At 41.4% G+C, this 13029-nt stretch overlaps 1 protein-coding gene across 1 annotated transcript in view; it reads left to right on the forward strand.

Moving 5' to 3' along the window:
* Nucleotides 1-2822: 2822 nt before the first annotated feature.
* The window catches only part of Impg1 (interphotoreceptor matrix proteoglycan 1), a 99420-nt gene continuing 89213 nt past the window's right edge, over nt 2823-13029 (forward strand). The window contains exons 1-3 of the mRNA XM_070010152.1: nt 2823-2970; nt 8610-8776; nt 9272-9300. Coding sequence (XP_069866253.1) covers nt 2838-2970; nt 8610-8776; nt 9272-9300 — 329 coding nt within the window. The 5' untranslated portion in view covers nt 2823-2837. The remainder of the gene's footprint in view (nt 2971-8609; nt 8777-9271; nt 9301-13029) is intronic.

The raw sequence follows: 13029 nt of genomic DNA on the forward strand, positions 1-13029 counted from the left end.
AAGGAGTTGGTTTCCTAATTTCAGCCTGCTCTTCTCGTTATTGGCATACAGGAAAGCCATTGATTTCTGAGAGTTAGTTTTATACCTTGCTACTTTGCCTAAGTTTTGAATCAGCTCAAGTGATTTGGGAGTGGAGCCCATGGGATTCTTTAAAGATCATGTCTTCTGCAGATATGACATCCTTAATTGTATTCCCTTTATGTTTGCATCCTGTCTTATTGCCCTAGCTAGACATTCTAATGCTAATTTGAAGAGGAGTGGAGAAAGCAGACATCCTTATCTCATTCCTGAGTTTAGAGGAAATGGCTTTAACTTTTCACCACTAAGTATAATGCTGGCTGTAGGTTTTTTCATATACTGCCTTTATTATATTGAGGAATGTTCCATGGATTACTAGTTTTTCCAGAGCTTTCATCATGAAGGAATGTTGGACCTTGTCAATGCTTTTTCTGCAAGAACCATGTGGTTCTTATCCTTGCTCTTGTTGATGTCATGAATTATATTAATTGACTTGTGTATATTGAACCAGCTTTGCATCCCTGAAATGAATCCTGTTTGAATGTGATGTATGATTTTTTTGATGAGTTGTTGAAGTCGATTGGCCAAAATTTTGTTGAGAAGTTTTGCATCGATGTTTATCAAAGAAATGGTTTCATAGAAAGAGTTTCACTTGGGCTGGGAAGGTGGCTCAGTGGTAGAGCACTTGCCTTGCATGCATGAGGCCCTGGGTTTGATTCCTCAACACCACATAAGCAAAAAGAAAAAACCCTGAAGTGGTGCTGTGGCTCAAGTGGTAGAACGCTAGCTTTGAGTAAAGAACTGAGGGACAGCACCCAGGCCCACAGTTCAGGCCCCCGACTGGGCCCAAAAAAAAAAGGGGGTTCACTTTCAATTTCATTGAAGAGTTGGAGTAGTATTGGTGTAAGTTCTGCTTTGACGGCCTTATAGAATTCAGCTGTAAATCCAGCCAGTCCTGGGCTTTTCTTGGGTGGGAGGTCTCCTATTGCTGTTTCAGAGAAAGGAGTTTTTACTGAGCATCTACATTGTACCCAATACCAGTTTAAGTGCTACTCAGGTTTTCAGTCACTGAAATTCCAGTAGTCCTGTGAGGGAAGAATTAGCCTGCCTCACTGTATAGGAGTAGAAACTCAGGTTGGACTTGGTAATCAAGTACAGTTACAGGGAGTAACACAGCACCTTTGCCCCGAATGCCGTTAGCACTGCTAAGACAGTGTAAATGGTTGAGTGACATTATAGTATCATTGCTGTTACTGACTGACTTTTCCTTTCACAACTAATGAACACCATAGTGTTAACTTTAGCAGCAGCTGGGCCCCAGTAGCTCACACCTGGAATCCTAGATGCACATACAAGAGAAAGCAGGTATACTTTGTCTTTCTGGGCCTGGCTTACTTTACTGAGTACTTATAAAAAAAAAATGAGTTCAGTGATGTAAATTCTTAATCTGAGGGGACTAGACAGTTAAAAATGGCAGCTAGTGGCAATGCTAAGCTCATCCTAATCCCAACCCTCTCTCAAACAGTTCACCACCCTCTGAGCTCTCTCATATAGAAACCCTAGCCTTGCCATTAGTAAGCAGGAAGGTGAGTTTGCTGTGGATTTATTATTATTATTATTATTATTATTATTATTATTATTATTATTATTATTCCTCATAGGATTTTTATTGTCTGTCATGCGCTTGAACTCTGGGCCTGGGTGCTGTCCCTCAGCAATTCAGCTCAAGGCTAGCACTCTACCACTTGAGCCACAGCGTGACTTCTGGTTTTCTGGTGGTTCATTTGAGATCAGAGTCTCACAGACTTTCCTGCCTGGGCTGGCTTTGAACTGTGATCCTCAGATCTCAGCCTCCTCAGTAGCTAGAATAACAGGCATGAGCCACTAAGCGCCTAGCCTCCTCGTTGGATTTTAGAAGCATTCCATCCTGATCAAAAGTACATGTCTAGGTAGCACTACTATATCATCCTTCACATGAATTACAATGTCTATCGATGCCTAAGTGCTAAGAGGGAGTGATTCTCACAGAGATGTGCACAAAACACCTCTGATGCTTTGCAATTCCTAAAGGAAAGATGATTTAAGATACTGGTTCTTCTAAAATATTTATATTTGGAAGTTGAGGTGTGGCTCAAGTTGGTAGAGCACTAGCTTTGAACAAAGAAGCCAGGCAAGAGCACAAGTCCCTGAGTATAAACCTCAGTACCAGCAGATTAACATAAATGTATAACATGTTTTTAATCAGGCACATTTTTAATTATTATATATTTTAATCTGATCTATACATCACATATAAATATATATAGCATGTATTTATATCTAATATGGTGCACACATATCAGATATAAATATATGTGATATATATATATGTGTGTTATGTGTATATTAGGTATAGATATATACATCTCTATGTGTGTCTATCAGATATAGATATATACATACATCAGTATATGTAGATCAGGTTAAATATATAAGAAGTTCATATATATTTTATGTATATTTATATATTATATATTTATATATATATATGAGCTCATCATACTATTCTCTTCTTTCTAAAAAGATCTTATCATTGTAATACTATGGTTGGCATTTGTACCAAAGAAGAAGAAATACCATAAACTGGATAACTACAATTTTTATTGATTTCATTTATTTATCCATATAGGTCACCCATATCACACAAATTTATATATTCACTGGAATTCTGTTTTTCTCTTACAGACACTTCCAATAAAATATATCAAACTACAGATCTAGCCAATTTCCCAAGAATGGAAATGCCTGACAGTACTGCAAACCCATTCCAAGTGTCAACCATGAGACGACTATTTGATTTGGCAAAACTTCGAACCAAAAGATCGACACTCTTCCCACCTGGAGTTAATGTCTGTCCACAGGAATCCATGAGGAAGATTGTAGCCAGTCTTCAAGCTTATTATAGATTGAGAGGTAAGGAGAGCAATGCAAACTATTAGTTCTTTGCTCCTTTCATCTCTTCTCTCTCAATCATCCAAACATGGAAACATCTGTTGTCTTCACCCTAAAACCTGCAGGGTCTTGCATTCACCCATAGGAGTTCCAACACCTCACCCACTAATCTGCTAGAATGAGTTGAACCATTGCAAAGCCATAGTCCTGCTCATCTCTTGAGGTTTATAATAATGACAGGGTGACAGAGGACCATTTAGGGCCTTTAAGACATCAACAGGAAACTATGATAGTCTGGTCAGACCACCTTACTCTATTGTTGTAAACTAATATCTACTTTTGAATCTTGGTGCCCTTATAAAGAACAACAGAAGTAGAAGATGATTACAACCTAGCAAATCTGAACAAGTTCATCTAGAACTTAAGATTTCACACAGAATCTGCCTGAGGCTGGGGGCTCACACCTGTAATCTTAGCGACATAGGAGACAGTTAGAAGCCAGTCCCACAGAAAAGTCTGTGAGACTCTGAACTCTGATTAACTGTCCAGAAGGCAAAAATGGATCTGTGGTTTCAGGTAGTGGATTGCCAGCCTTGAGCAAAAAGTGCTGAGGGACAACATGGAGCCCCTGAGTTCAAGCCCCAGTGTCAGAGCACATACACACACACACACACACACACACACACACACACACAAATCATGTTTCAAAAGCAACACTAGCAATTTCTGTCCTCTCTCTAGTCCAAATAAGTGTGCTTCTTGTTGATCCTGTTCTGAAGTTTGGGAGCCCAGAAGCAGTTGGAATTCAGAGGAATCACAAATTCAGAGTGATAGGAGAGACAAGACGTGGTTTTTACCACAAAAAAGCCTAACAGGAAAGGATTGAGCGTTCCTGGAAAATTCTGAGGACTTAGCATCAGTGACTGTTCTTTTTATTTATTTACCATAGATGAAAAAAAACATTATTTATTCTGTAAAAGAAAAACTAGAAATATAATATAATATAATATAATATATAATGTGTTTTAGCTGGTCTGGAATTCTCCAGGTAGCTTCAAATAATTCAAAATATTTTGACTGCGTTAAGCTGAAGTTCAATTTATCTTCCATGTGGAAGTTGAATACTTTACTGATTTCTACCTTCATCATACAAGGCTGTAAGCCCATCCCAGCAAGCTGGTTCCATTGTAGCCTATGATATGCTATACATTTTGACAATTGAGAATACGTTCCATCATACGAACAACCAGTCACTTTCTTGGAAATCTACTTCTGTAACCTGTTCACAGGGCTAAATTAATCTGATGAGTTTTTATTTGGCTGTGGAGGCATAGTTAATAAACAATTACCTCCCCCTCCTCCCCAAAAAATAATCCACTCCTATTTTCTATGTGGGAAACAGAAGATGTTTCTCTTCTCAGTTTCTCCCTGTATCCACCCTATTATTGTAAAGTAAATCCTTGCTAAAACTTTTCCAAGAAAATCAATTCATATTCTTTGTATTCAGAAGTGAAAACTGGTTTGCTTTTTGATAAAAGCCAGACCCACAGAAATATAGAAAAGTGTGGGCTCCTAGTCAGAGAGAAAACTCCAATTGTAGAAAGGAAGTGTTCACTGTTACTATTCTAAAGCCTCAGTGTAATCTCTCCAGGAGACAGTTTCTTAGTAAATATTTACTGGTGGATACAGAGGCAACGATCTCATTCATTGGCAATACAAAGAAAAGACAGTGACATAAAAATTATTCATCTTGAATGTAACTACACATTGATCAGATAATGACACTGCCAAATTCCATGGTGCCTTAGCATAGAAGTATAAATACTCAAATACGAGTTATTTGCATCCTACTGAATATGAACACTGTTGTTAACTAGTTTCATATAAAATCTAATTTTTTACAATATTCACAAAATAGGAGTGGCCACAGATATTTGGAAGATAGACAATTTACTGCCGCAACCAAATTTTCGGCCCTGAGTTCTTGTTCTGAGCTCTTATGCTTAATTAGCTTTGTCTCTTTCATTCTTTTCTCTCTGGATAAGAGAAACCACTGCTTTTCTCTCACGCAGCACTGTCCCTCAGCTCTTCAGCTCAAGGCGAGTGCTCCACCACTTAAGCCGCAGTGCCACTTCTAGTTTTCTGGTGGTTTACTTGAAATAACAGTTTCACGGACTTTTCCTGCCCTGGCTGGCTTTAAACCACGATCCTCAGATCTCAGCCTCCTGAGTAGCTAGGATTACAGGCATGAGCCATCATTTTCTTTACAGCTGTGGGTTTTTCAAGTCTAACAAATTAGTTCACAAAGAAACAAGAAATCAGACTTAGCTATAAAGCAAATGTTCTTTAGTGGAGTCGTCTGCTTCTTGCTCTCATTGTTGCCTTTACAAAATTATCTTCCAACAGCCTCGGGGGAGAGAGCTGCCATATTCCTAGATCAAATGGAATATTGAGTGATTTCTTGTCCCAAAGCAACACGAGTGGAAATGTTCAGATTTGTGGTAGAATCCTACGCTCACTCATCCCAAAGCACACATGCAGACGAGTCTGTTTTCTGGTTGTCTGCAGGCTGAACTCTGGGGTCCAATGCAGCTATGCAGTCTCCTCTTAATAAATATTTACTAAGAAACTGTCTCCTGGAGAGATTACACTGGGGCTTCAGCACTGTGTTGTCCCTCTTTTCTTCCCTCTTTTTCCTCTCCAAATGCATATCAAGAGCTAGGTGCTGTCCCACTTAGCAGGCTAAAGGGGAATGAAGTCGTTCTTGATGCTCAGAGTCGTTCCCACAGATCAACCACAGCTGGGAACTTGCTAGAAATACAGGTTCTCATATTCCACCCCAGATGTGTGGTCAGCCTCTGCATTTTAACAAGATCCACTGGCCATTTGTTTGTAGCTGAAAGTTCTAGAAGCCCTGAGGAAGAGAACACCCATACTCCCATTGTAGAGGTAGGTAAACTGAGATCAGCAGTGTGGTGGCCATGCCCAGACATACTGCCTGGAGAGAGGGGGAGGAACAGAGCTCCTGACACCCCCCCACCCAGTGTATCCCTCCATGTCCCGTGTGTCCAGCCTTGCTCCAAGCTTTCTCATGCCATTGGGCTCATATAATACTCCCCACTTGCAGGCAGGCGTCCCCTGACCTGTCTCTGCATCCTCGGGGCAGAGGGACAGGTGCTAGAATCAGATGTCATCAGGATCCAGGAGGCCAGGGGCTGGCTTTCCCAGCGGGCTCTGCAGCTCTCTCTCCCCAGAGTGCACAGGAGGATAGTGCTGAACAAGCAAATAAAGGGGCAACCCAATGCTGAGTTCTCACCTCACCCCCTGCCCTGAGCCCTGTCGAACTCTCCCACTATCAAGGACATTCTCTCAGAAAGAATGGGAGAGTCTTTGGTAGGTCACAGGCTGGCCCTCCCAATCACAAAAGTTCAGGCCTCTCGGGTTATGGGACACTTTCAGGCCAGAAAAAAAAAAACAGTGGTATTAAAATGCACAAACACGTACGCACATATGCACAAATACACACACACACACACACACACACACACACACACACACACACACACACCTCAAAGATCCTGAAGAAAACCTACAGCCACTGAATATTCATGTGAAGCCATCAAATTATCTTAACAACACTCTCCTTAAGAGTAGGAAATGGCACCAGGCACTAGTGACTTCACCTATGATCCTACCCCATCTGGAGGCTCAGATTTGGAGGATCAAGATTTGAAGCTAGCCCACATAGAAATTTCTATGAGATGCCATCAACAAAATAAGCAGCAAGCAGCTGGATTAGAGGCAAGGCTCAAGTGGGAAATCACCAGCTGAACAAGTGCAAGGTTCTGAGTTCAATTCCCATTACTAACAACCACTAACAACCAGGATAAAGTAGGAAATGTCACGTGACTCCTTTGTATTATATATCCATAGTCCATTCTAATTTCCCTCAGACAATTGTTTCATTGTAATTCCTCTTACGCTTTAAACTTGTTAGTGGCCATTCCAAACTCCTTCTCTATGATGCATGCATTGAAATTACATAGCTGTATTTCCCATGACTGTAGATAGGCTTTCTGTATATAAAGAAAATGCTTCTAAATTCAGTTGCATTAATAACTTTTAATATATTACTGTTTAGAACAATATACAATGAGTTTGACAAATTCCTTGGTGTATTGACAGGTGTGTTTAGGGTGAGATATAGCTTTTGTAGGTACTGGAGCTTATAAATACAAAATTGGAAATGCAAACTTCGGATGGGACCAAAATAAATGAAAAACCCATAGCTGAAATTTCCTTAGATTAAGCCTTTGGTTCAATCATGTTACACTGGGTCACGATGTATATCTGTCAACCACTGTATATATTGCATATTGTGAAAATGACTTTAATGGGATTCATTTTATCCCTATTCTTTCACTTACCTTCATTTTAATGTAGAGAATATTGGTTTCCACAAATAAGCGGATAGGAATAAAGCTTTGTTATAACAATGTAATTTTTTTTTGTTTTGATTTGTTTGGGTTTATTTTGGGGGCTGGTCCTGGGGTTCGAATTCACAGCCTAAGGCATTGTCCCTGAGCTTTTTTTCTCAAGACTATCACTCGGGCTGGGAAGGTGGCTCAGTGGTAGAGCACTTGCCTCGCATGCATGAGGCCCTGGGTTTGATTCCTCATCACCACATAAGAAAAAAGAAAAGGGGCTGGAAAGGAGGCTCAGTGGTAGAGCGCATGCCTTGCATGCCAGAGGCCCTGAGTTCGATTCCTCAGCACCACATAAGCAAAAAGAAAAAAGCCGGAAGTGGTGCTGTGGCTCAAGTGGTAGAGCGCTAGCCTTGAGCTGAAGAGCTGAGGGACAGCGGCCAGACCCACAGTTCAGGCCCCACGACCAGACCCAAAAAAAAAAAAAAAAAGGAAAAAAAAGAAAAAAGAAAAAAGCCAGAAGTGGTTCTGTAGCTCAAGTGTTAGAGCGCTAGCCTTGAGCTGAAGAACTGAGGGACAGTGCCCAGGCCCAGAGTTCAGGCTCCATGACCCGACCCCCCCCCCAAAAAAAGACTATCACTCTACCACTTGAACCACAGCTTCACTTCCAGATATTTGTGATTAATTGGATATAAGAAGCTCAGAGATTTTCTGCCCTGTCTGGCTTCAAACCATGATCCTCGGGTCTCAGCCTCTGAATAGGATTACAGGCATGAACCACTAGTATCCAGCTTCTTTCCTTATTCTACTTAATTACTTTATGTGTGCAGGCACTAGGCTAGAACTCAAGGCCTTGTCCTCTCTCTTGGCTTTTTCACTCAAAGCTGGTGCTCTGTCACTTGAACCTCAGCTCCACTTCCAGATTAACTGGAGTCTCATGAACTTTTCTCCCTGGACCATCTTCACACTGGGATCCTCAGATCTCAGTCTTCCAAGTAGCTAAGATTACAGGCAGGAGCCACTAGCACCTAGCTCTTCCTCTCTCTGTGTAGCATATAGCAGGTGCTCAATAAATATTTCACTGAGTGAATTCGTTTCCATGGACTGTAAATGAATTCATCAACACACACCGTGGAAGAACTTTGCCTCTTAGGAGCCTGTGGTCTGGAGGAAGGGTTTTCGTTTTGTTTCTTTTTAAGCCCAGTCCTCTCCTACTCTGATAACTCTGTGTTGCAGTGTGCCAGGAAGCAGTGTGGGAGGCATATCGGATCTTTCTGGACCGCATCCCTGACACAGGTGAATACCAGGACTGGGTCAGCCTGTGCCAGCAGGAGACCTTCTGCCTCTTTGACATTGGGAAAAACTTCAGCAATTCCAAGGAGCATTTGGATCTTCTTCAGCAGGTGAGCCTCACCTGTGGGAGGGACCTAGGAACACTGTCAGAGAGCTCCTGGGTCTCCAGCCCCTTTTGAATTGATGTCTCCAATAGAAGGGTTATTAAGAAATGCCTGGAGGGGGGGTTGGGAAGGTGGCTCAGTGGTAGAGCGTTTGCCTTGCATGCATGAGACCCTGGGTTTGATTCCTCAACACCACATAAGCAAAAAGAAAAAACCCACAAGTGGCGCTGTGGCTCAAGTGGTAGAGCACTAGCCTTGAGCTGAAGAGCTGAGGGACAGTGCCCAGGCCTAGACTTCAGGCCCCACAACCGGACCCAAAAAAAAAAAAAAGAAATGCCTGGAGATATCTGATAAAACTTACAGGAGCTTGATTTCTGAGAAATAATATCATACAGGCAGGTTGAAGTGTAGTTGAAGGGAGAAAGGAATGGAAATAGACTTGAGCTCTTCCATTACCATTATCTTCTGGTAAAAATTGCTTTTTTATCTTTTTCTTTGCAGAGAATAAAACAGAGAAGCTTCCCCGAGAGGTATGTACCAAAAATAGAGTGCTGTGTGCTCCTGACTTAAAAAAAAATCATTTAATGGAGTAAGTACAAGGATTTTAGGATTTTATGACAGCCGTCAAGACTGGTGGAAGTTATTCTGATAGATATCTTATGCCTTTGTTCTACTAAAGATAAATAAGTATATAAGAAGAAAATGGGGAAACCCTACAGGCTCAGGTAAATGGTGCATTGTTTGCAGGGGAAATAAAGAAATTCATCCCTGTATAACTGTTTTCATGAGCAAGCTATACAACGATTAAAAAGTTAGATTTTTTTGAATTAATGGAAAACCATTAGTTGCAGAGAAATATTGAACACAATCAGAGAAGAATCTGAATTTTGAACACTCATTCGGAATTCTATAAAGTGTTAGTATTTCTCAAACAAAATTACTGAAGCACTGAGCTATATCCTTAATAAGAACTGAATATCAAATAAAGAAAAGCTAAATTGTAAAACCAGAAAGGAAAAAAGAAGAAGAAAACAGGGCAGGAAACGTACATTTTACTAAAATGCTTAAAAAAGAGAGAAATGGTTGATCAGTGATAAACTATTTTTTCTAACTTTTCACAATCTGAATCTTAAGATAATACTGTGAAGAGAGAGATGCAAATCTGGCCATGGGAATTCCTAGAAATTCTTCATGATACTCAAGTTTGTTTCTTAGCTCTAATTCTCTTTGTCACCAACCTAGCCAACACCATTATTAACTTACTTTATGAAAGTAATGTCAACTCTGATTTCATTAATAAAGTTCCTTACCCCTAACCTCTTCTCTTTAGCTTGCATACTGCTGCTAAATTAATATGCCTGGCATATTCCTTCTCTTACATTGAGTCCTGCGCAGTGGTACTGTGAGATGCCAGTGGCTCATGCCTGTAATCCTAGTTGCTCAGGAGGCTGAGATTTGAGGATCTTGGTTCAAAGCCAACCTAGCAGGAAAATCTGTGAGACTCAGTTCCAATGAACCACCCCAAAAGCCAGAAATGGTGCTGTGGCTCGAATGGTAGAATTCTAGCCTTGAGTAAAAGGAGTTCAGGGACAGTGCCCAAGCCCAGTGTTCAAGTCCCAGGACCAGAGTTCAAGCCCCAAGCCTCAGGACTAGGGAAAGAAAAAATAATAATAATCAGAAATGTGTCAGTATTAATGTAGGTTTATAACACCTTGTACCTTTAAATGCAAACATTTTTCAGCAAGCAGTTATGACTGTGTTCTATCGAAGCTCTGGGATTCTGCAGATCATCAGAGACAGGGCCAGGACCTCAGGACCAGATCTATCTTGTTCTTCTGAGCATCTTACTCGCAATTCCTGCCAGGGACACCTGTGCACAGGAAACTGAACAAGAACAGCTGTATAGCTCACAAAGGTTTCTGTCCAGGTTGGCTGCAAACCTCAGTCCTGAGATCTCAGCCTCCTGAGTAGCTAGGATTACAGGGGTGAGTGACCGGTGCCTGACAGGCACTTACATTTATTTTTTATTTTTATTTTATTGTAAAGGTGCTGTACTGGGGGGTTACAGTTACATAAGTAAGGTAATGAGTACATTTCTTGTTGAACATTGTAGTCCACTCCTTGGTTGGCAACGGCATTTTTATTGAACATTTCCTGCAGGAGTATCAACTCCTCAAGGGCGGACACTGTCTCAGAACTCTCCAATCTGATGCACAAACCTGAGCCAAGTTCACACGTAGTTCACGCCATTCCAAGTTACCAGCCTTACGAATCTCAGTGTTGCCAGGAGAAATAAGCTGGCTTAGGCATGTCACAGGAGGAGACAATTAACTTTGTTCTTCACACACACAGTGATAATGACTCCCCTGGTTCAAATATAGGCTGATAATGAATCCTCCTCTTTCAAAACTAAATAAATAAAACAGAAATGGAAAGCAATGACCATCCACTAGTAAAAAAAAAAATACCCACAGACTATCCCAGATCTAGATAGAGAAGTATAAATACTTCTGATGCATGTTTCTCTCACAAATTAATATATATGTGTGTGTGTAAACATACATGTGGTCATATGCATATTTTCAAAAACACATTAATTAAAGCATAGCATAGGCAGGTGAAGACTGCAAGGGAGTATCTCCTTTCAGCAACTTCTACTTTAACAGAAAGAATGCCAGGAAGCTGAAAAAATGGTTGTCAGACAAGGGTTGAGTGTACACAAAGGGGAAGGGTGTACAAATGAAGGGCGGTAGAGTGGGTGAATGCAGATATAATATTCAAAGTACGTATGTGCAAATGGAACTGGCTAAAATGAGGGGCTGGCTGGGATTTGGAGGGAACAATGGAAGGGGTGACATAGATCAAGAGGTATTGTACTCATATCCTGAGTGACTAAATTGAGTAGCCTTTGTGCAACTGAACATGAGAGAAAGACAGGAAGGAAGGAAGGAAGGAAGGAAGGAAGGAAGGAAGGAAGGAAGGAAGGAAGGAAGGAAGGAAGGAAGGAAGGAAGGAAGGAAGGAAGGAAGAGAGGAAGGGAGGGAGGGAGGGAGGGAGGGAGGGAGGGGAAACTTTTCTCTTTCCTTCAAACTTTTCCAAGAAGACAAAGAAAATGTTCTCACCTCACTAGCCTATGCGTGTGCCAGTTTCACATGACTTTGAAATAAAAGCCAATGGAAGACGGGGTGGCCCAGCTTTGCCAATTATTTCTCTGGACTGTGGTTGTGGATTGCCAGCTTAGAGGCTGAATTACACCTGGTCGTAAAGGCCAAGGAAGGAGCACCTGGCACTTCCTCCTACACAATGCAGGCTGCTGCCTTATATCGACTGCCATGGGCAGTGTTTTTTATAACTCTCATCTGCATCCGTTTCCTTTTCATAGCAGAGAAAAACAAGGAAACTGGAGTCGTCATGGAAGGAAGGAAATCTGACTATCCACAAATATCCATTAAATAAGAAAGAAAAGAAACTGAGCTACTAGAATGGTGGCTATGGCGAGGGCTGATTTAAATATGACCTCCTTTTTGGTGTAGGATTGAGGTTTGAATTCAGGTCCTGGCTACTGCTCTGCTTGCTTATTCAGCTGGTGCTCTTCCACTTGAACCACACCCTAGTCCTGCTTTTGCTAGTTTATTCTGGAGATCGAGTCTAATGAACTTTTTCTACCCAAGCTGTGGCCTCGCATCATGATCCTTCACATCTCAGCCTCCTGAGTAGCCAGGATGACAGGCATGTGCTACCAGCACCCAACCAAAATGTATTTATTAAGCTCATAGTATATAAAGACCGTGGGATGCGGGGAGAGGGCAGAGGACAAGAACAGTGGCCTCAACTGATCAGTGGCCTGTGACATTATCACAAGTGACATCTATTTTGATGGGTCAGTCCTCAGGCAAGGATGAGTGTTACCCTTTTGAATATTGTACTCCTTGGAAATTTGGGGCATGGCAGAAATACATGGGTGCCATTCTGGATCCTGTCCAAGCTTGAAGAACCTGTAGGTATGGAGCATCAAACCACTAATTTAGATCTTCAGAGCATCATGAGCCACAGAAAATTAGGTTACATAGGTGACACTAACATACCTACAATTCCTTGGGAACCTTATAGTTAATAGAAACAAAAGTTCCTGTGTGATTCACAAGGGAGCCCTGCCATCACTACGTTCTAAACACCACTTGCTGGACTAGAGGTGCGGTTCAAGTAGTAGAGCACCAGCCATCAGCAAACAAACTGAGTGAAGTCATGAGACCTTGAGT

This window comes from Dipodomys merriami, unplaced genomic scaffold (genome assembly GCF_024711535.1).
Source record: "Dipodomys merriami isolate MVZ:Mamm:240054 unplaced genomic scaffold, mDipMer1.0.p SCAF_8, whole genome shotgun sequence".
In the NCBI taxonomy this organism is placed as follows: domain Eukaryota; kingdom Metazoa; phylum Chordata; class Mammalia; order Rodentia; family Heteromyidae; genus Dipodomys; species Dipodomys merriami.